This window comes from Peromyscus eremicus, chromosome 3 (assembly GCF_949786415.1).
Source record: "Peromyscus eremicus chromosome 3, PerEre_H2_v1, whole genome shotgun sequence".
NCBI classification, from domain to species: Eukaryota; Metazoa; Chordata; class Mammalia; order Rodentia; family Cricetidae; genus Peromyscus; species Peromyscus eremicus.
Window position 1 is genome coordinate 143,205,126 of NC_081418.1, and position 20,516 is coordinate 143,225,641.

The 20,516-nt window shown below is 45.3% G+C and overlaps 1 protein-coding gene across 1 annotated transcript in view; it reads left to right on the plus strand.

Annotated features, from left to right (window-relative positions):
• The window catches only part of Fam234b (family with sequence similarity 234 member B), a 49,724-nt gene extending 29,513 nt beyond the window's left edge, over positions 1-20,211 (plus strand). The window contains exons 6-13 of the mRNA XM_059258710.1: positions 8,506-8,653; positions 10,812-10,953; positions 12,230-12,373; positions 12,541-12,622; positions 13,606-13,761; positions 16,362-16,479; positions 19,211-19,431; positions 19,951-20,211. Of these exons, the coding sequence (XP_059114693.1) occupies positions 8,506-8,653; positions 10,812-10,953; positions 12,230-12,373; positions 12,541-12,622; positions 13,606-13,761; positions 16,362-16,479; positions 19,211-19,431; positions 19,951-19,956 (1,017 nt within the window). The 3' untranslated portion in view covers positions 19,957-20,211. The remainder of the gene's footprint in view (positions 1-8,505; positions 8,654-10,811; positions 10,954-12,229; positions 12,374-12,540; positions 12,623-13,605; positions 13,762-16,361; positions 16,480-19,210; positions 19,432-19,950) is intronic.
• Positions 20,212-20,516: the final 305 nt, after the last annotated feature.

Sequence of the window (20,516 nt, forward strand, 5' to 3'; positions counted from 1 at the left end):
GTGTGGTTATTTTGTCTCATTTTACTACTTTATTTACTAATTTACTCAGTGTGTGTGTGTGTGTGTGTGTGTGTGTGTGTGTGTGTACACACGCACGCACGTGAGCATGTGCATGTACCAGCCACAGTGTGCATGTGGAGATCTGGGTTGCCTTGTCAGAACCAGCATCTCCCCTTCCACCATGCAGATCCCAGGGATTGGTTTCTCAGACTTGGTGACAAGTGCCTTTACCTCTGGGCCATCTTGCTGATCCAGCCCATCTTAATTTAAAAGTGAGTTTTACTGGCTCAGTCTATTTTATTTTTATTTTTGAAACAGGGTCTCCTTATGTAGCCCTGGAACTCATGATATAGACTAATTAGCCTCAGACTCAGAGATCTGTCAGCCTCTGCCTCCAGACTGCTGGGATTAAAGGTGTGCACCATCATGTCTGCCTCTTTTATATTTAAAATAAAAGACCTTGTGGGCTAAATATATATATATATATATTTATTTATTTATACACACACACACACAAAAGAAACACCCATGAGTACTTTTTGTTAGTTTTCTTGAGCTAGCTACTTTGGTCTTTAGATTATCCTAAACCAAGGATCCAGGAATTATTCACGTGATGTTTTTAAACTTTTTATCCTAGCCACTATGACTAGAAGGGGAAATCCATTATTCCCACGGTAGGAGGTGATTTCCTGAAAGCTGGAGAAAGCATGGGAAACCCCCTTTTGATGGAACCAAGTTCTCACAGCCCAGCAAGTCACCACACATGGGTACAGCATCAGCACATTTGGAGAGCTGGTTCTTTTGTTTGAGACTTCTGGGGACAGAATCACTGTGTAGCTCAGGCTTACCTTAAACTTGGGCAGTCTCCACCTTCTTGTCTCTGCTTCCCTAGTGCTGGGATTTCAGGTGTCCACCACCGTGACTAGCAGAAATCTTAGTCTTAATGCCTCATCTGCGTCTTAGGCCCAGTGGTATTGAGGGGCAGTGAGCCAGGCTTTCAGGACTCTCCACACTACGGGGCCCTTGTTGGAGAATCAGCTCACCTGCTCTTAACTCTGTGTCTCTATCCCACCCATTGCTCAGCGGGCCTCACGGAATTTACTCATTCGAGCCGTAGTGTATAAATAATAGAACAGTCTCCATTCTGCCTGGAAGTGATAGTTACAGACTAGTCCCAGAGAGGCCATGGGTTTAGAACAGCCCCTGCGCATCCCCGATGGCTCCTTCTGACCTCTGTGTTGATTACAGGCAGTGTGGGGAGCCATTTGAGCCGCAGACACAAGGGAGGGAATATATTTAGGGCTGTGACTTAGAGTGGTGGAATTCATAGGTCTGGGTGGAGTATGAGCTGAACTTGGCAGAAGGACCTGCTTTGGGGTGTGGGGACTGGTCTGGTCTAGAATGTTCGGGAGAAGGGACCTGAGAAGCCTGTAGTTACTGTCTTCACACCGTGTATCAGTGTGAGTCTGGGCCCAGACCCATGGTCACACATGCTCCTCAGGCACTCAGGCTAATGTGAATGTCACTCCGTGGGAGGAGCCCCATTACTTGTTAACCCCTGAGCTGGTTTTTTTTTTTTTTTTTTTTTTTTTGGAAGAGATGTTCATCCTAATGACTTCCATTCACTGTTATCACCTCAGTGCCATTTGGCTGGCATCTTGGATGAATCTGGTCTCCACCTAGTTTAGGAAACCCAGTGGCTGTTAGCCTGGTCCCACTAAGCTGGTTACCCCAAAGGCTAAATATCCAGTTTTTTATACAGTCCTCTCAGACAGAGAGTCCCTTTTCCCTTGATCCCAGTCTGTCCATATGTCCTTTAACATATAGTATCCACATCTGCAAAGAGTTTTTTCTGTTCATGGTTATCTCAACCCAAGGATACTAATAGGTTTTCTGGCCTCTCCCGCCATAATAGGTTTCTCCACTGACACAGTAAGCCAATCAAACCAATTTGAAAAAATATAACAACAGGTTTATTTGAGCAAAGCAACCCTCGGGCAGGTTCTCCAATTCCAGAGATGGCCCACACCCACAAATGAAAGCAGGGAGACTATAGGATGTAGGCAAGGTACAATGATGTGTCTGTAGATGGACTTTTCTTTCCCACCAGCCAGTTCCCAAATATCCACACAGAGACTTAATATTAATTATAAATGCTTGGCCGATAGCTTAGGCTTGTTACTAGCTAACTCTTATATTTTAAATTAACCCATATTTCTTATCTACTCTCTGCCACATGGCGGTACTTTCTTTTATTTTTATTTATTTATTTACTTACTTATTTTGGTTTTTTGAGACAAGGTTTCTCTGTATAGTTTTGGTGCATGTCCTGGATCTTGCTCTGTAGACCAGGCTGGCCTTGAACTCACAGAGATCCGCCTGGCTCTGCCTCCCGAGTGCTGGAATTAAAGATGTGCACCACTGCCACCTGGCTGGTACTTTCTTTTAACATGGCATGTTCATCTTGCTTCTCTCTGCATCTGCTCATGACTCTCAAGACTCAGCCCTTCTTCTTCCCAATGTCCTTTGTGTCTTTCTGTCCCACCTATACCTCCTGCTTAGCTACTGACCGGTCAGCTTTTTTATTAAACCAATCAGAAGGTGCCTTGGCAAAGATACATCTTCACAGTGTACAGAAAGATTATTCTATAACATTCCCCCTTTTTGTCTAATTTAAAAAGAATGTTTTAACTTTAACATAGTAAAATTATAAAAAACAACAGTTATCAAGTAAGAATTACAGTTACAATATCCAGTCTACTTGTATTTGGCAAAATTGGAAAAAAATAATCTATTATGTATCTTATCTTTGTGAATTTAAAGTTTTATCCCTAATTTACTTTTTATCATAACCTTAACTTCAATTATTTAGTCTTTAACTCCATCAAAGACCCCAGAAGGGTAAAATATTCCCTAATGACAGGGACATTTTGCTTCCTGGACAATCACTGAAAGTTATTCTATAATGTTGGGTTATCCAACTCTGGCCTACAGGCCTAGAATATCTGACAGATATTTCTGAGAAACAGGGAATTTTGAAGGACTGTCCTACCTTGTCTTGTCAAAGTTTGGCAGTTGCTTTTTTGTGCATCCTGCTGGTCCAGTTTGGACAGTATATTGTTAACAGTTGAGGCAAGGGCAGATTCTTGGTCCAAATGGCTAGCTTTTGCCATAAAGAAAACAAACTCCATACAGAGTTTCTTCAATGCCCATCTTTTGAAGCAAATTAGTGCTGTCAGGAGCAGACATGTCTCATGTCATGAAAAACCTTAGGTTATTAACACCTTAAATGTCATATTCTGTAGGTCTTTGAAGTGTTTGAAGACCATCTATCTATCTAAATACATCTGTGTATGACCTTGAAAACATACCTAACATGACTATAAGTTTGACTATTACAGATGACTATTAATCTATATTTCTTAATTATGTATTACATTTTTAAATGTGCTGCATAAACATAATACCCTAAACAATAGTAGAAACATAATAAAGTATAACAAAATTAACTTTAGATTTGTATCAATAAACCAAAATCCAAGTTTTGATTTAGTCATAGTCAGAAAAAAAACTACGCAAAAGAGTTAAATTCAAAGATCTCTTTCTAAAGTAAAATAGAGGGATATGATATAGAAATGATGAGATAAAAGGGTAGATTATTGAATCTACTTTAATCCCAAAAAACAACTGTTAATCTCAAAATATTAAAGTCCTAGGCCTGTAGGCCAGAGTTGGATACCCCAACATTATAGAACTTTCAATGATTGTCCAGGGAGCCAGATGTCCCTGTCATTAGGGAATATTTCACCCTCCTGGGGTTTTTGGTGGAGTTAAAGACTAAATAATTAAACTTAAGAAAATTCAAATTTAAGAAAAAATCTAAAGACGAGACCCTCTGTATATTTCCCATCTTTATGTGGCTTATTATATATTTTTTTTACTCTATTCCTTTTTTAAGGACTTTAATATTTTGAGATTAGTGGCTTTTTGTATTAAAGTAGATTCAATAATTTACTCTTTTATCTCATCATTTCTATATCATATCCCCCATTTTACTTTAGAAAGAGATCTTTGAATTTAACGCTTTTGTTTAGTTTTTTTCCTGACTATGACTAATAACTTGTAACCAACTCCCCCTCTCCCAAATGATAACAAACATCCATTACTAATGCTTTGGGAATGTGGGTGTTTTTTCTAAATTGCTTCTTGTTGTCTGGGGGCATTGGAATCTTTGGGGAGAATCTTGAGAAAAATCAGGATAATTGTCAAGTCCTGACTGGAGTGTTCTGTGAGGCTGGGTCATCTCAGCCAGCAGCCGTGAAGCTGTTCTGGATGCTGGATCACCTGGGCCATCCATTTGAATTGGTGTCTGGTCCCCTTGCTTTGAAAGTACATAAACTTTTTTTTTTTTTTTTTTTTTTGGTTTTTCAAGACAGGGTTTCTCTGTGTAGCTTTGGAGCCTGTCCTGGAACTCACTTTGTAGACCAGGCTGGCCTCCAACTCATAGAAATTCACCTGGCTCTGCCTCCCAAGTGCTGGGATTAAAGGTGTGTGCCACCATCACGCGGTGAAAATACATAAACTTTTAAAGGTCACATACATATCTGCATTAATACAAGTATAGACTATGCATTGTACATGAGTCAGCCAAAGATGACTTTTTGTATTAATGTATGAGCAGGTAAAAATATATATCACATGTCTTGTAGTTCTTTTAGGTTTACTTTTTTATGTTTGTAGCCAGGATTTTCAGGGAGTCTTCCCTGATCAAACCTGCTCCATATCAACCTGGAACAGATCCACAGCCTCTCATATCCTTTGGAAATAAAAGCATAACCTCTTTCCCAAAGTAACATATCTTTTGACTTCCATTTTGAAGTCAAGACATTTTAAAAATATGTAGGTTGATTTGATCCAGCAGTTTTTACAATCCAATGTATTTTAGCAACTGTCATTCCTTCCTCAGCAATCAGAAAATCTAAAGACAACACAATAACATACAGAATTCAGACTCTCTGTGTATTTCTCATCTTTATGTGGCTTATTATATTTTTTTACTCTATTCCTTTTTTAAGGACTTTATTATTTTTAAACTATTTTTTAATCTGTGACTATCTCTACTCTTTCTCTTTACTCTTCCAATGTTTATATTTTTAAACACACCGTAACCCATTTAGAGGTTATTTTCCATCTGGATCTGTCTTTACTGAGCATCTGTGCTGTTTTTTGATCGCATGGGACAAATCTTAAACTGCTATGCCATCTGCTGCCGATGTAGCTTAGTTTAGTGCATGGTGGTAGTGCATGGCGGCTGGCGGCTGGCTCCTCCTGTAGGCAGCCGTTGGAAGACATGTCTTTGTCTTGTGGCTGGCATGAGAGATACCAGACCAGGAAGCTGCATTTTGGCTCTGTTTTTGCATGTTTAGAACCTTTTTAAAGCTTTGTTAGGGATTATGTGGAAATTCTGGCCCCACGTTGGAATGCCATGAGTAGGCAGAGTTTCTCTGTGTCCCAGCAGCCACTCTCAAATAAGCAGCCTGAGTCTTATTATTAGTTACAGATGCTCAGCTGATAGCTTAGGCTTGTTACTAGCTAACTCTTACATTTTTAAATTAACCCAGATTTCTTATCTACCCTCTGCTACCTGATGGTACTTTCTTTTAACATGGCATGTTCAACTTGCTTCTCTCTGCATCTGCTCATGACTCTCAAGACTCCACCCTTCTTCTTCTTCCCAGTGTCTTTTGTTTTTTTCTGTCCTGCCTATACCTCCTGCCTAGCTACTGGCCAGTCAGCTCTTTTATTAAACCAATCAGAAGGTGCCTTGGCAAAGACACATCTTCACAGTGTACAAAAATATTATTCTATAACACATGTCTGCCACAAGCTGGGCTTGTGCCCAAGTATGGTCAAAAGCTGACCACTTTAGGTGGGGACTTGGGCAGCTGGCAACTTCTGGGGAGGAAGCTCAAGTAACCACCAAGAATGTGGAACTGGGCTTTTAGTGACTTTCCTTTATTTGAAGACTCTCTGAGTGGGAAGGGTTTGGAGAGAGAGAGATAGGAATTGGGCTTTCTGGATCATGCAAGGGCCAGCTGGAGGTTCCAGCTGAGCAGATACCATTACTACTGCTTCTCCTTTTTTTTTTTTTTTTTTTTTTTGAGACAGGGTTTCTCTGTGTAGCCCTGGCTGTCCTGGAACTTGCTCTGTAGACCTGGCTGGCCCTGAACTCACAGAGCTCTACCTTCCTCTGCCTCCAGAGTTCTGGAATTAAAAGCTTGCATCATCACTAGGTATTTTGTTTTGTTTGTTTTGAAACAGGGTTTCTCTGTGTAGAGTAAGCTGGCCTTTGACTCAGAGCGATCTACCCTCCTTCCTCCTGAATACTGGATTAATGGTGTGTACCACCACACATCTTTTCTTCTTTTAAGACAGGGTCTCAGCAGGGTAGTGGTGGTGCATGCCTTTAATCCCAGCACTCCAGAGGCAGAGGCTGAGACAGGTGGATCTCTGAGTTAAAGGCTAGCGTAGTCTACAAAGTGAGTTCTAACATAGCCAAGGCTTCACAGAGAAACCCTGCCTTGAAAGACAAGCCCTATAGATCTTGGGCTGGCCTACAACTCACTATGTAGACCAGGCTGGCCTGGAACTTGTAGCAATCCCTTTGATTCTGCTTCCCACACCCAGATATTTAGTTTTGTTTTGCATGTCCATCTTCTTACTTCTTTTAATGCAAACTTGATTTCTATATTTGTAGCTGAAGACTTTCTAAGCTTTTCCCCTTGCTTATAATCAGTAAAAGCATTCATACCTTTTAATTAATCAATTGATTAGTAAAACACTTTTCTCTTACAATTTTGATTCTGGCCTTTTAGAGCATTAGGTTTGTTTTATAGTGTGTCAGCTCTTCTTCTCAGCTTTGCAGTACATTTATTCTATTCATCTAGTCTTTGACAAGAGTGTTTTAGAATACATAATAGCAGAGTGCTATGGTTTTCCTCTAAAAACTCCACTTTGTTTTTCAAATCAAATCACACCCTTCTGTCTTCTCTATAAGCGTTTGTAATGATAAACCTTGTCAGAAACTTTTGAAGGGGCTGGGGAGGTGACTCAGGAGTATTTGCTGCTCTTTCAGAGGACTGGAGTTGGGCTCCTAGTACACATGTCACTCACAGCTGCCTGTAACTTCTGCTCAAGGAGCTCTGACACCCTCTTCTGGCCTCCAAGGGCACCTGCTCACTTATAGCATATACTCAACAGACAGATACGCATATGTAAATAAAATAGAAATAAATGAAAAAAGAAAAAGAAAATCTTCTAGATCTGGGGCTAATAAACCGTGGCCATGAGTTAATTCCTCCCACTGTTTGTTTTCTCAAAAACTTTTGTTGGAGCGTAGTCATTTCCTGTGTTGCCTGTGACAGATTTCGTGCTAGACTAACAACAGAGAGTAGTTTCTATGGAGACCATGTAACTGGGAAAGCCTACGATATTTACTCACTGGCCGTTCACAGGAAAGTGAATCTTGATTGTGACGTTGGCGGTGGCCATGGCCAGGCTGGACATCTGATGCTATGATGGAGAATTCTATGGGCTGACACACTGATGCCCCAGTGTGTTCGTCACTTTCCCTTTACTGTGGTCAAACCCCTGGCAAACGCAACTTAAGGGAGGAAGGTTTTACTGTGTCTTACAGTATGAAGGGGCACGGTGGGAGGAGCTTCAGGCAGCTGGCCGCCACCTCTCACCCACAGCCAGGAAGCAGAAAGAGATGAAGGCTTATGCTCAGTTCTATTCCTTATTAAATTGTCACTTTATTTATGTGTGTGCATGTGTTTATATGTATGTCTCTATGAGTGTGTGTGCACGTATGTGTGTCTGTGGGTACCCTGGGGGGCAGGAGATGATTTCTGATCCCTTGGAGCCAGTTACAGAGATTTGTTAGCTGCTGGACATATGTCTTGGGATCCAAACACTGGTTCTCATAATTGAGCCACAAGCACTTAGAATAGCTGAACCATTTCTGTAGCCTGTGACTTCTTATTCTTATTCAGTCAATGCGCCAAGCAGATAGGATGAAGCTGCCCACATCCAGGGTTGGTCTTCTACTTGGTTAAACCTTTCTGGAAACACCCAGAAGAGACACACCCAGATGTGTTTTCCTGGTGATTCTAACCCCTGCCACGCTGGCCATCAGGGTCTCTGGTAGATCCTGGCTCTTGTGAACCCTCCCTGCATCAGCATCTTTTATTTAGCTCTCGGCCTTGGGAGATGATACAGTCAGTAACTATGGTGTTCCATCACCTGAGGAATCCTAAAGATGTTCTTCACACATATCTAGTCAGAGAGTATACATTTGTCCGGTTTCTTGTTCCCAGGGCAGGTAAGCAAGTAAGTTTGACTTTGTGCTTTCCAGCCATGGGAAGTGTTTCTGAGCCCCTAGCTCATGAGGCATTAGGAAATGAAAGGCTTCTATTGACACGTTCCCGTCTTTTATTTCTTCAGCCGGATCTGTGTTTCCTGCTGGTATCTGGCCGGACGGGGAGTCCTGTGGGCCGACCTGTGAAGTACAACATCGTGGGAGTGGGGAACCTGATTGGTCCCCAGGTTTACATCACCACCAGTGGGGCTGTCTACATCCTGTTCGGCTTTGGTAAGAAGCAAGACTGGCCGGGCGGTGGTGGCGGCCGGCAGTGGTGGCGCACGCCTTTAATCCCAGCACTCGGGAGGCAGAGACAGGCGGATCTCTGTGAATTCGAGGCCAGCCTAGGCTACAGAGTGAGTTCCAGGACAGGCTCCAAAGCTACACAGAGAATCCCTGTCTCGAAAAACCAAAAAAGAAAAAAAAAAAAAAAAAAAAAGAAGCAAGACTGATTTTGGCTTCTGCTCCCCTGATGCCAGTGGCTAGGCTTCCCTTGAGGTAGGGCGAACACACACGGGGGTTGCTGGTGTTATGAATTATTGCATGAGGGTACCTGCATGTGGTTCTGCTGATGCCCCAGAGGGGATCATATATGTCTCTGGGCCTTGCCCACATGAGCAGCTGTGGAGGAATGAACAGCAGGCCTTGACTGGACTTCTGCCTCGCCTAGATGGCTGGAGCCTGAAAGAGGCAACTGGGGAACGCCATGCCAAGAAAAAGGACTTCCTCGGCCCTTAAAACAATGGTGAACCAATGCATGGCGGGAGGTGATTCCCTAACTTCCCTCCATACCAACGGCCTGAGCTCTACCCATGATGCCTTTAGTAAAGATAGTGGCAAGGTCATATGACCTGCCTGTTTTGACCTTAGTCAAGATGGCAGCTAGACCACGTGGTTGCCCTTATTCAAGATGGTGCTGCCTGATCACGTGTTGCCCCTATCAAATATGGCGCTTGACCACATGTTTGTGTGAGTGGTTTTTTTTTTTTTGAAAATAAATTGAGCAGATAAGAAACAGATCAACTGAAACATTTAAAAGGCAGTCAGAAAGAAATATAGATGGCCATAGCAATCATTCATTTCCATTTGCACATAGGAAATAGACTTTGTGAAAGAAAGACCGAGAAGTAGCAGTGCAGCCGGGCAGGAGAGCAGCCTCAGGGGAATGAACCCAAGCCGTGGATCAGTGGCCGTGGTGAGGGAGGGGTGTCATAGTGCATTTTTCCACAATGAGGTATAAGGCCCAGAGGACTGACCTCCGGCATCCCAGAGGGTCAGCAAGGGCCAACTATTGAGAGGTACAGGCCGTTTCCATATGCCATCGACAGGGGCAGGGGTCAAAGGGCTATCAGCCCAAAAGACATGTGGTACCAGAAAGCAAAATGAGACAAATCTGACCTCCAGCATCCCAGAGAGTCAGTGAGGAGTGGGCACAAGCCATCTCCATGTGCTGTCACATAGGGACGGGGCTGAGGGGCTTAGAGCCCAAAAGACATGTGGTACCAGCGAGCAAAACAAGATGAATCCTCACTTGTGGGAAAATGCCAGAAGGGAAGGAAGGATGATCTGGTAGGGTGAAGAGTCCCCGGTGGTGCTCCAGCCTGAAAAATGGTGGATCGTACAGGATCCCAGAGCTCCTCAGACTGCCGCGGGCAGGAGAAAGCAGTGGGATTGCCTGGCGATGTTGGGCAGCAATGTTACGTATTATTGCATGGGGTGGGGGGCAGGGGGGACCCTGAGGGTATCCCTCACATGCAGGGAAACCTGCTGGACAGATGCAGTGGCAGGCTGGGCAGATGCACACCATGAGAGCGTGATGACGGTGGTAGTCAGTAATTCACAACCCAGATGCTGCATCCATTTAGAGAGTTTATTATAATAGAGAGATGAAGAGAAAGATAGGAAAGAGACAGAGAGAAGGAGAGAGAGAGAGAGAGAGAGAGAGAGAGAGAAGAGAGAGAGAGAGAGAGAGATGTCTAAGGTGCACACCTCATGGGAGAAAAGTGGAAGAGAGAAAGAGGAAGGGGAGGAGTTTTTCCTTAGAATGAGGCTTTTATGTCAGGACGCAGGGCGGTGCCAAGGTGGGATTTGAAGGGGCGGATCAGAATATTAACAGCTGGTGTTGGCTCTGTCCATCCCCTGTTATAGGGCCTCTTACCTGTTGCAGGTCACTAACTGCTTTCCCTTGATGCCTTTTCTGGAGAGGGGACTGCCCTGCATGGGCTTGGTCACTTCCCCACCACTCCAAATGGGACCAGCTGGAGTGGGCTCTATTGGACCCATGTGACCTGCTCTGTTTCTCCTGCCTAGAACCCCACCCCACCCTGGGATAGGCTGGGTAGTTCTTTTAAACCCAGCTTCTCAGTGTTGACTCTTCCTGTGGCACTAGGAAATATACAAGCTGTGGCCCTGCGGGACATTTTTGTTCAGGCCCAAAATCGAGACAGCTCGCCACCCTCTCTGCAGATAGAAGAGCCGGAATGGGAGAAGCGCAGATCTGTCAACCTTTCCGAGCTCATCGATGTTTACAGGTATGGCTGAGCTCTGTCTTTGGCCATAGGGAGGTCTTCTGGAGACTCATGCACCATGGAGTCTCTGAGTTTGGGTTGACTAGTGACTAAGGGTGGGGACTAGTGACTAAGGTTTGGGGAAGGTGGAGCTAACCTTGAAATATCAACTCCTTCCTGATCTGCTTAACACAGTAAGAAATTCTCTTCTCTTGGTCGTGGAATGTTGGGTCTATGTATCAATGACCAGGGTGTACTTCATAACTGGATTACAAGGATGGATATTAACTTAAGGGTCTAAATTAGAACCTCTAAGGGGATATATTTATAAAATGATTGTGAAGCTCTATGAAAGCTTTGACCTACTCTTTCCTGTATTTTTCTCCCAGTTGAAGAATCATTTTGTCAGAAGCAAGAATAGGAGGCATGAAATCTTGTTTTGTTTTTTAACTTTTATTTACTTCTCAACTAAAGCATGTGGTTGTCATATGAAATGATCCGCATATTTTACCTACATAGCTCTCGGCTTGGGTAATAATTGTATTATTCTTTCCTGTCAGAATCTCGGGTATTATGTTTCAGTGAATTTGATGGAGTGATTCCAGCAGTGGAGAAAAAGAAATAATTTGATGAAGTAAATGCCAAGAGTTAGTGTCCAAGTGTAGTGACAGTTTCAGGCCACCTGCTCCCATCTCTGTCCTCTGTGCCATTATCCTTGCCTCTGTTACTGTCCCCAGAGGGCACAGGCAGAGAGGTATCACACCACAGCTTTGCTTTGTGAGCTCTCTTTGAATGTGCATGGAACTTTCTGGAGATAAGAGAATGAGATTCAATAGGAATGACAAAGTGCCCCACTTGACAAGACAATGGTGGGAAATGGATACAAGAGTAGAGTGGGGTACACATCCTGGGGCGTCCACATTTGTGGATTCACCCCCCTCCTAACTGAAAATATTTGGAAAAAATTGTGTCTGTACCCAACATACAGACTGGTTTTCTTGTCACTGTTCCCTAATGCATGGAGCACGGCGACTATTTACATTGTCCTCAGAGTCATAACTAATCTAGAGGTGGTTTACACTACATAGGAGGATATAGGTTGTATGGAGACACTGGATCATTCTGCGTAGGGGTGATGAACGTGTGAATTTGGTATCTGCAGCAGGTCCTGGCCCTGGTTCCCACTAAGGGACGACTGTATATGCAAGCAGGCACACAATGGGAATAAATGTCAAAAATAAATGACTGTGGGACTCTCAGCCACAGCAGAGACTAACTGTTGGGGTTTTGTTCAATATAGTGATGGGGTTGAGCTTCTCCAGTTGGTGAAGGCCCCGGATGCCAACTGCAGCAGCCTCTTGATCACAACCAGACAAGGCCTGGTCCTGCTTCGGGGACAAGATCTTACGCCGCTCTGGAAATTGAGCCTGCAAGGCCTGCGCAGGTTTGCAGAGTACCCTTCAGCATGGCTGCTGTTCTGAGCAGCTTTCCCATTTGACAAAGTCCCTAGGACAATGGCTTGTTACCCCTGGCTGGTGCAAGGGAAGCGGGGGAGGGGGCGCCTGTTCCTTTTTCATATGTGCTGTTTATTGCTTCCGTGTCTGTTTGCAGCCAGCCCACTCCTGGGTATTTCACTGATGACCAGACATTGGACTTCCTTCTGCAGACACAGGATGGAGTTGGGATGAAGAAGGTAAACCATGGGCCTCCAATCAATCAGAACATATAGAAAGAATGGGCTCTGGGTCCAGCCCTGGGTGAGACACGGGGGAGGGTAAGAGCCTCCCTTGAGACCGCCAGTCTAGTGAGTGAATACAGGGGAAGCTCACAGCTCATCGCTATAATCTGCCGCTTTCCTAGACTAATGTTATGTTCTTTCTGGAGCCTGTACTTAAGTTAGGTGGGAGGAACCATCCTACAAAGCTGGGTGGGGAAAGGTGGGTATAAATGAGCATCACATTTCAGTACAGGCAAAATAAGGTTTCGGAGGAGGCTGCTCTCAGCGTTGGCTGATGTTATGGAAGGCTTTTGATAAAGGAAGGAACTATGGGTAGGGCCGTCAAGGTTGAATTTATGTGACTGGAAAAGAATACCAGGTCAGGAACACTAAGACCAGAGCTCAGAAATGGAAATGCTACAGCACGTTCAGGGATGCTGAACCACGGGCTCCACATTTTGGTTTTCCTGTAAGACTGTGTGTTATGAGGATGTAATACTTTGATAGACTATTTTCATTCATTTAATCTTAAAGGCAGAATTATAGAGTTTTAATTTTTAAAAAATAATTGGCCTAGATTTTTTGTTGGCCATCAAAGCTAACCAACCATGGGCTGAAAATAGGCTAAAAAACTGTAACACTGACAGACTTTTTTCTTACTGTTCCTTAAATAGCACAGCAACAACTATTGATATAGTTATTGCATTGCGATAGGTATTGTAGATAACCTAGAGAGTGATTTAAGTGTTCGTGAGAATGTGTGTAGCTACACGCAAACGCTTGCCCTTTCTATGCGGGACTGGGCATCTGCTGGTTCTGAGTGTCGGGTGTTGGAGCTCAGGGCCTCACAAACACGGAGGAGGATGAATATCTGCTACCTGGGATGGTTTTCTTACTTTTTGTTTCTGTGTGTTTTCTCTCCTAACGACTGGCTATCCTCTTCGCCTTCTCATTTGCAGATGATGGTGGTGGACGGTGGCTCTGGCTCCATCGTCTGGAGTCACAGTGTCCCGTGTCACATGAAGGAAACACCAACCACTTCTGCAATTACTTCAGACCAGAAGTCTGTGTTCCTCTTCTGGGCAGAAGCGCTGACTGCTGCTTCTCTCAATTCTGTGAGTGAGAGCAGGATGGAGGGGTTGAGGGTGGGGGTGGAGCTGTCCCCTTCTCTGTCACATAGACATGGCTGCAGCTCTACGGGGCTGATGTGGTTCCCAGGGTGTTTTCTGATCAGTCACCTTCTAAGGGATTGAGTGGAAACAGATTTGTGCTCCTGAGCTGGGCTACCCGTTTGCCTTTCCATCAACAATGTGAGCGACCAACAGTGAGGGGGCCGGATGAGAAAATCCCTCGAGACACCATGTTCAAAGCCACAGGCCAATATGTTGCTGTGGAAGAGGAGAGATCATGATGATTGGCCTGGTTGGGCAGGCTCTAACACAAGTAAACTTAGGTAGCAGAGAGCATGAGAGGGTAGAGAGAACTCTGGGAGCCAGATGCTGAAGAGGCTGAAGCTGAAGGGTCAGTGGGGGTCATGGAAAGGAGTCCTGACACCTTGAAGGCTGATGTACTGTTCTTGTGTCACTCTGAAGTATCTGGGTGGGGTAGGTGAGGCCGGGACTTGTGAGGCAGGGTTGCTCCCTAGAATAGGCGCCAGGCCTCAGTGGTAAGCATGGCCAACTTAGACCAGTGAAGTACACTATGCCTCACTTGCTGTGTGCCAGATGATGGAATTCCCTCTGTGGGGATTTGAACATATCAGGACATAGCTCTGAACCTCTGGAGAAGGCAAGTGACCCAGGGATGGGGAAGCATGGTGGACACACGATTCTGAGTTTGTCAACCAGGCCCTCCCAACAAGTTACTCTTCGGAGCCTTCTGGTTTTGCTTTGTTTTGTGTTTAGCCTCCTGTTTTTACTCACAGAGATGCTATCTAGCCCCTCATTTTGATGACCAGATTTCCCTGAGCTCTGGGTTATGGTTCTAGCTCTGCCATGCCCTTGATCCTGGTTTCCTCATAGAGTAATGCAGAGATTGGACCAGATGGCTTTCAAAATGGGCTTCTGTGGGTAGCCCCAAGGGTGACTTACTAACAGGGAGGTGCACATGAGAACTGTAGGTGGGGCTGGCAAGGTAAGATGGCCTGTGAGTTGCTTGCTACCAAGGTTGACAACCTGAGTTTGCTCCTTGGGACCCGCATGGTGGGAGGGGAAAACTGACATCAACCCCTCACTCCCAGCCAGTTGTCCTTCGACCTATACATGTACACGGTGGCTCATGTGCCCATGCACGTATGCACACGTACACAAAATAAATAAAACTGGGTAGGTGCACAAAAGAAGGGAGATACTGATTTTGCCTGGGGCGATTAGGGAGTGTTCCATGAAAGAGCTTGGATGCAAGTTATGGCTGAGGGTGGGAAGTAGTTGATGTGCAGAAGAGCGGGAGAGAGCCTGGTAAGCAGTCCGAGGAGGAAATAACATGATTGGCAGTGGCTTTTTAAGGAACCGGAAGGAAGCATGAATGGATTGAGAATGCCATGGGGAAGGCAGCAAATGAGTGCAGTCAGAGCGTAGAAAAGTGAGGAACTTGAGTTCCTTTGTTTGTTCTGTTTTTATTTTTTGAGATGGGATCTCTCTACATAGCCCTGGCTGTTCTGGAACTCACTGAGTAGACCAGGCTGGCCTTGAACTCACCTGTCTGTCTCCCGAGTGCTGGTGTCGTAACACCTGGCTTGAAAAGCTTTGACTTTGATGCTAAGAACTCTGGGCTCTGTTCTGTAGGCGGTGAGGAAAGTCATTTCCATGGCATGTTAGTTGAGCCTAAGGTCTGTCCCTCCAAACACTGGCCTGTGGAAATGGTCTCCTCTGCCTTAAGGGCTGGCTCACGGTGGGAGTGAGGGTGCAAGACTGTTCCTGCTTCTCCTCACAGAAGGGCTGCTGCTCATACTGAGTCCTGGGAGGTGGGGCCAGCAGTCTGTACTTTAACAAGTGTGTGGATGCCACACGTGGGCTACCACAGTCCATCCCCACTCAGAAGGCATGTTGATAAAGCCCCCTTGTGGGTGTTTCTCCTGCTGCAGGGGTTCGGAGACTCAATTCTCAGACCTCAGCAGTTTTTATTTGTAATTGGTGATTTTCTTCTGTCTAGTCAAAAGGTCTGTTTCTCTGGGAACTGATAGGTTTTTCTATGTTCAGCCTGATGCCAGCCGTCGGCATCAAACCCGGGGCTTTATACATGCTAGGCGAGCACTACCATGGAGTTACGTCCCGGCCCCTCGCAGTTGGTTTTGACATCCAATGGAAGGAAATGTATTTGGCCACGGTTCAGAAATGGCCTTTCTCTCTACACAGCCTTACTTGCTGTAAGGATGAATGAGAGTCCCAGCCCAGCTCTGCCGCAGGTGGAGGAGAGGTCTCCACAGACATGCTTCTCCTCCCCCTCCTGCTTCCCTTCCCTGCTTCTCCCTTTCTGCAAACATTTGCAAGTATCCCCTCTTCCCCTCTTTCGCTCTCCCCTTCCTTCCTTCTCTTTCTCCCTTATATTTTTGACTATAGATAGTGGTTTGGAGTTAGGGGTGAATCTGTGTTTTGAACTCACGTCCCCGTAGTTGGGATCAGGAGTGGGCTGACTGGAACCTTCTGCTGTGCTCCCTTTCCCTCACGGTGTCATGTGGAATGTAGTCACCGTGCTCTTTTTCTGTGACCGTTGCCAGGATGACCCCCCAGGAGCCGAGTCTCCTGGCCTTTACCACCTTTACCTCCTGCATCCAACCTTCCCGTCTATCCTCCTGGACCTGACCAACACCACTGGCATAGTGACAGCTTCGGAGGGTGAGTCCCCATGACATCAGAGAGTGTATCTTGACTGTGTGAAAACGTTGCCCACCAAGGGAAGGATAAGGGCTTTTTCAAGAGACAGTAGTAATTTTCCTTGGTGTCCCTGGAACCAGGGGCATTGCTGGAGAGTTTCCTCCGGGTTATAGTGCCAGGTTTCTAGTGCAAGAGTGCATATTCTCTGAATGTGCTGAAAGCTGAGCACACCCATCTCACCCCAGGAGAGCTCCAGGGGTGATGATGGAGCCTCAGCTGTGTGCCAGCTACCTTTAGGGGCTTAGGGTTGTAAGTTAACTGTGTGGGATGTAATGGAAATGTTTCTTTCAGGGCATTGATTTAGTGATTACTTATGTGAATATTAAACATACAAATTGGAGTCAACAGAAAGACCAAAGGAGAAAAATTACCCATAACCATTTGGAAATATTCTGCTCCACTGTGTGTCTAAGTGATCCTCTAAAGCAAACTTGAAGGCATATATTAGAGAAACCTCATTCAGCAACCCAGAGCCTGGAAACCCAGCCACTGCCGTTTGCTAGTCTTAGCTAGTCTCAGCTGGGCGGAGACTAGGCTAGCCACATCTCCCTTGTCTCGTTTTCTTTTTCAGCCAGGGAGGGGGCAATTAAGGTCTCATCTAGCCCAGGTTGACCTCAAACTGGCTCTGTAGCTGAGGATGGCCTTGAACACCTTACCCTCCTGCCTTTCCCTCCCAAATGATTACAGGTGTGTACCCTCACACCAAGCTCCTTCATGCCTTTCCACACTCTCGCCTCTGTGGACTTGCTCCTTACAGCTCTTTGCCTTGAGTTGAAGTGGTGCTGTGGCTCTGTGTCATGGGCTTCACGGGGGGAGAAAAGCTGATCTGGAACTTCCAGGCTGTCAACTGATTGGGGAATTGAGGCTGCGGCGGCGGCGGCAGGGGGTGGGGGGTGGGGTGGGAGGGTGAGGGGGTTTGGGAGGGGTTGGGGGAGTGGGGAGTATCTGCTTATAAAACCATGTAAGAGATATAATGAAGTGTTTTGCAGCATTTGCATAAAACATTATTCAGGGAACATTAAATAATGGTAAAGTAAATAAGAATCTCATGGGCTGGAGATGTAGCTCAGTTGGCAGAGTATCTGCCTAGCATGCACGAGGCCCTGGGGAGGTAGAGGCAGGAGAGTCAAATGTTGTATATTTTGTTTGTGTTCTGACAAATAAAGCTTGCCTGGAGATCAGAGGGTGGAGCTAGCCACTAGTTAACCACAGAGTCCAGACAGTGGTAGTACACCCAGCACTTAGGACGAGGAAGCAAGGAAGCAGGAAGATCAGGAGTTCTCTAAAAGAGAAACAGAGCCAGGAGGTGGTGGTGCATGCCTTTAATCCCAGAACTTGGGAGACTCAGCCTTTAGTCCCAGCACTAGGGAGGTGGAGACAGGAATATAAGGCGGGTGGAGACAGGATCTCCCGCTCATTCAGTCTGAGGATTCGTAGCAACAGGACTCCTCATTCAGTCTGAGATTTCATAGAGGTAAGAAGTCTCTGGTGGCTGCTGCTCTGCTTCTCTGATCTTTCAGCTTTCACCTTCAATATCTGACTCTGGGTTTTTATTGTTAAGACTAATTAAGATGGCACTTCCATCAAAGACTCGTCCTTGGCTACAGAACCAGTTCCAGGCTGCTTACCAAGCTAGGCCAATACTTGTCTCTGGTCATCTACATGACCTAAAGAGTCAAGCGGCCCAGTTCCCTAAAACCCTGGGCAGAGGAAAAGAGGAGGCAGGGTGAGCTGAAACCGATGTGTTGGAGGAAAACTGGCTGAAGCTCATAGTGCAGCATATTACAGGGAGCTCCAGTGAGCCTGCCGAGTAGTGTATGGGAGAAAAAGAGGATTCTCATGCCCCTTTTAGACAACCGCTGTTAATTCCTATTTTCATGACTTTGTTGACTTTAGTGTTTTCTTTGACTGATGAATCTATTTCTTCTATTGTATCTTCAACGCTAGAGATTCTCTCTTCCATCTCTTGCATTCTGTTGATTATACTTGCATCTGAAGTTCCCAATCGTTTTCTCAGATTTTCTATTTCCAGCATTCCCTCTGTTTGTGTCTTCTTCATTTTTTCTATTTCCCTTTTCAGGTCTTGGACTGTTTCCTTCATTTGATTCATTGATTTTTCTTGATTTTCTTTCAGTATTTTATTGTTCTCTTCCAGGACTTTTTTGATTTCTTCTAATTTGTTTGCCCTTTCCTCTAGTTGTTTACAGCGTTCTTCACATTTTTTTGTCTTTTCCTCTACACAAGCCTCTAGCTTCTTCATGATGACATTCATAAGGCTATTTTCTTCTGCTTCTTCCAATTTCTGATGTTCAGGTCTAGGTGTTGGAGGAGGGCTAGGGCCTGGTGATGGTGTATTGCTATTCATTTTGTTGTATGTGTTTCTGCCTTGACGTCTGCCCATCTCCTTGTGGTTCGTTCTTGGCCTTATCCGCACACTTGGTTCAGACAGAGCTGACAGATTCAGGAAGTCTTTCTCTCTTGTCCAGATGGGAGCTCTCTGTGCTGTGCTGTGCTGTGCTTCAGAAGGGAAGTCCGGGGCAAGATGGGAGCTGGGAGCTGGGGGCCGGCCTCTAAGTCTCTAATTCCTATTTTAATGACCAGGACCTTGTGCCTGTAATCTGGATCCAAGAGATGATGAGCATGCTGCTGATTTCTTTGTTGTGAACTGCTTCTTGTCATTGTCTTTCCTCAGTTGGAATCAACGACATCTGGAAAGATGCCTTTTATGTCACTAGGACGACAGGGATGAGCCCTGATGGACACCCCACCTCTCTGGTGATCAGCAAGCTTAGCCTGCGCTGGGCACTCATGGAAGGCCAGATGGTCCAGCTGGAGGAGATCACCCCTAAAATTGGCCGTGGGGAGCTGAGAAGATTCCTCTCTAGGATCAAGTTTGTTGATTCTCCCTACCAGGTGACTGGCTTCTGGGATGCTTGGTTAATTTTTAATTAAAAAGAATTTTATTACATTTATGTGTGTGGGCCCACATGGATCCTGACACATGTGTAGAGATTGGCGGACAACTGCCAAAGTTAGTTTTCCTCTGTGTGGGTCCTGGGGATTGAACTCAGGTTGTCAGGCATTTAGAAATGTAGGATTGTGGTTTTTAAAACATCCCAATGACTGGAGGGGGTAGATGTTTCTGGCATTTTCTGGGTAGGGACCAATGATGTTAATATCCATGCAGATATGGTTTACAGAACCTACAGAACCTAGCAGTTATCTTGCTAAAAATGCCAGCCCTTTTCCCTAAAAAGTACTTGGGCCAAGTTTGAAGTTGAAGAGCTAGTCACTGGAAGGACACAAGTCCTTGGGGCTCATAAACTGGTGGAGCTAAACTGGAGGACTGGGAAGTGAAACGTCCTGATGTTAGGTTTCCCATTTCTTTGGAAATCCCATGTAAAGGGGGTAATAATGGTCATTTTCCCACAGATCTAGTGCAGTGGAATCCAGATTCAGAAGAACCATGCAGAGCGGCTCCTGTCCCTCCTGTCAGTTCTCTGGAGAGGTGACGACTTCAGGGTCATGCAGCACTTGGGGATCACTGCCCTCTGGCAGCCTGCTGGAGCTGTGTGATCACACAGCATGATCTGCTTAGCTGCAATATCTCACGACCCTCCCATCCCTGCACTAACCCCTCCTCCTGGGAACTCTGTGTGGATAGTTTGGAAATGTGAATCTTATAGCAGGTTTTTTTTTTTTGTTTTGTTTTTTTTTTTGTACCTCTAATTTATAAACCCTTGCTGGGAAATCCAATGGCCTACAAGCAAGGATATATGTTGTTTTGCATTAGGCCATGTGTGTGTGTGTATGTGTGTGTGTGTGTGTGTGTGTGTGTGTGTGTGTGTGTCTGTGTATGTGTGTGTGTGTGTGTGTTCAGTGTTGTAACAAAATTATTCTTGAGATATGCCCAAGCTTCAGGGATTCCATCCTTGTCCTCTTGAAACTCATCCGATTTGGTCAGCCTGGTGTGTCTGGATGGCCTACCTCTGAGGTCC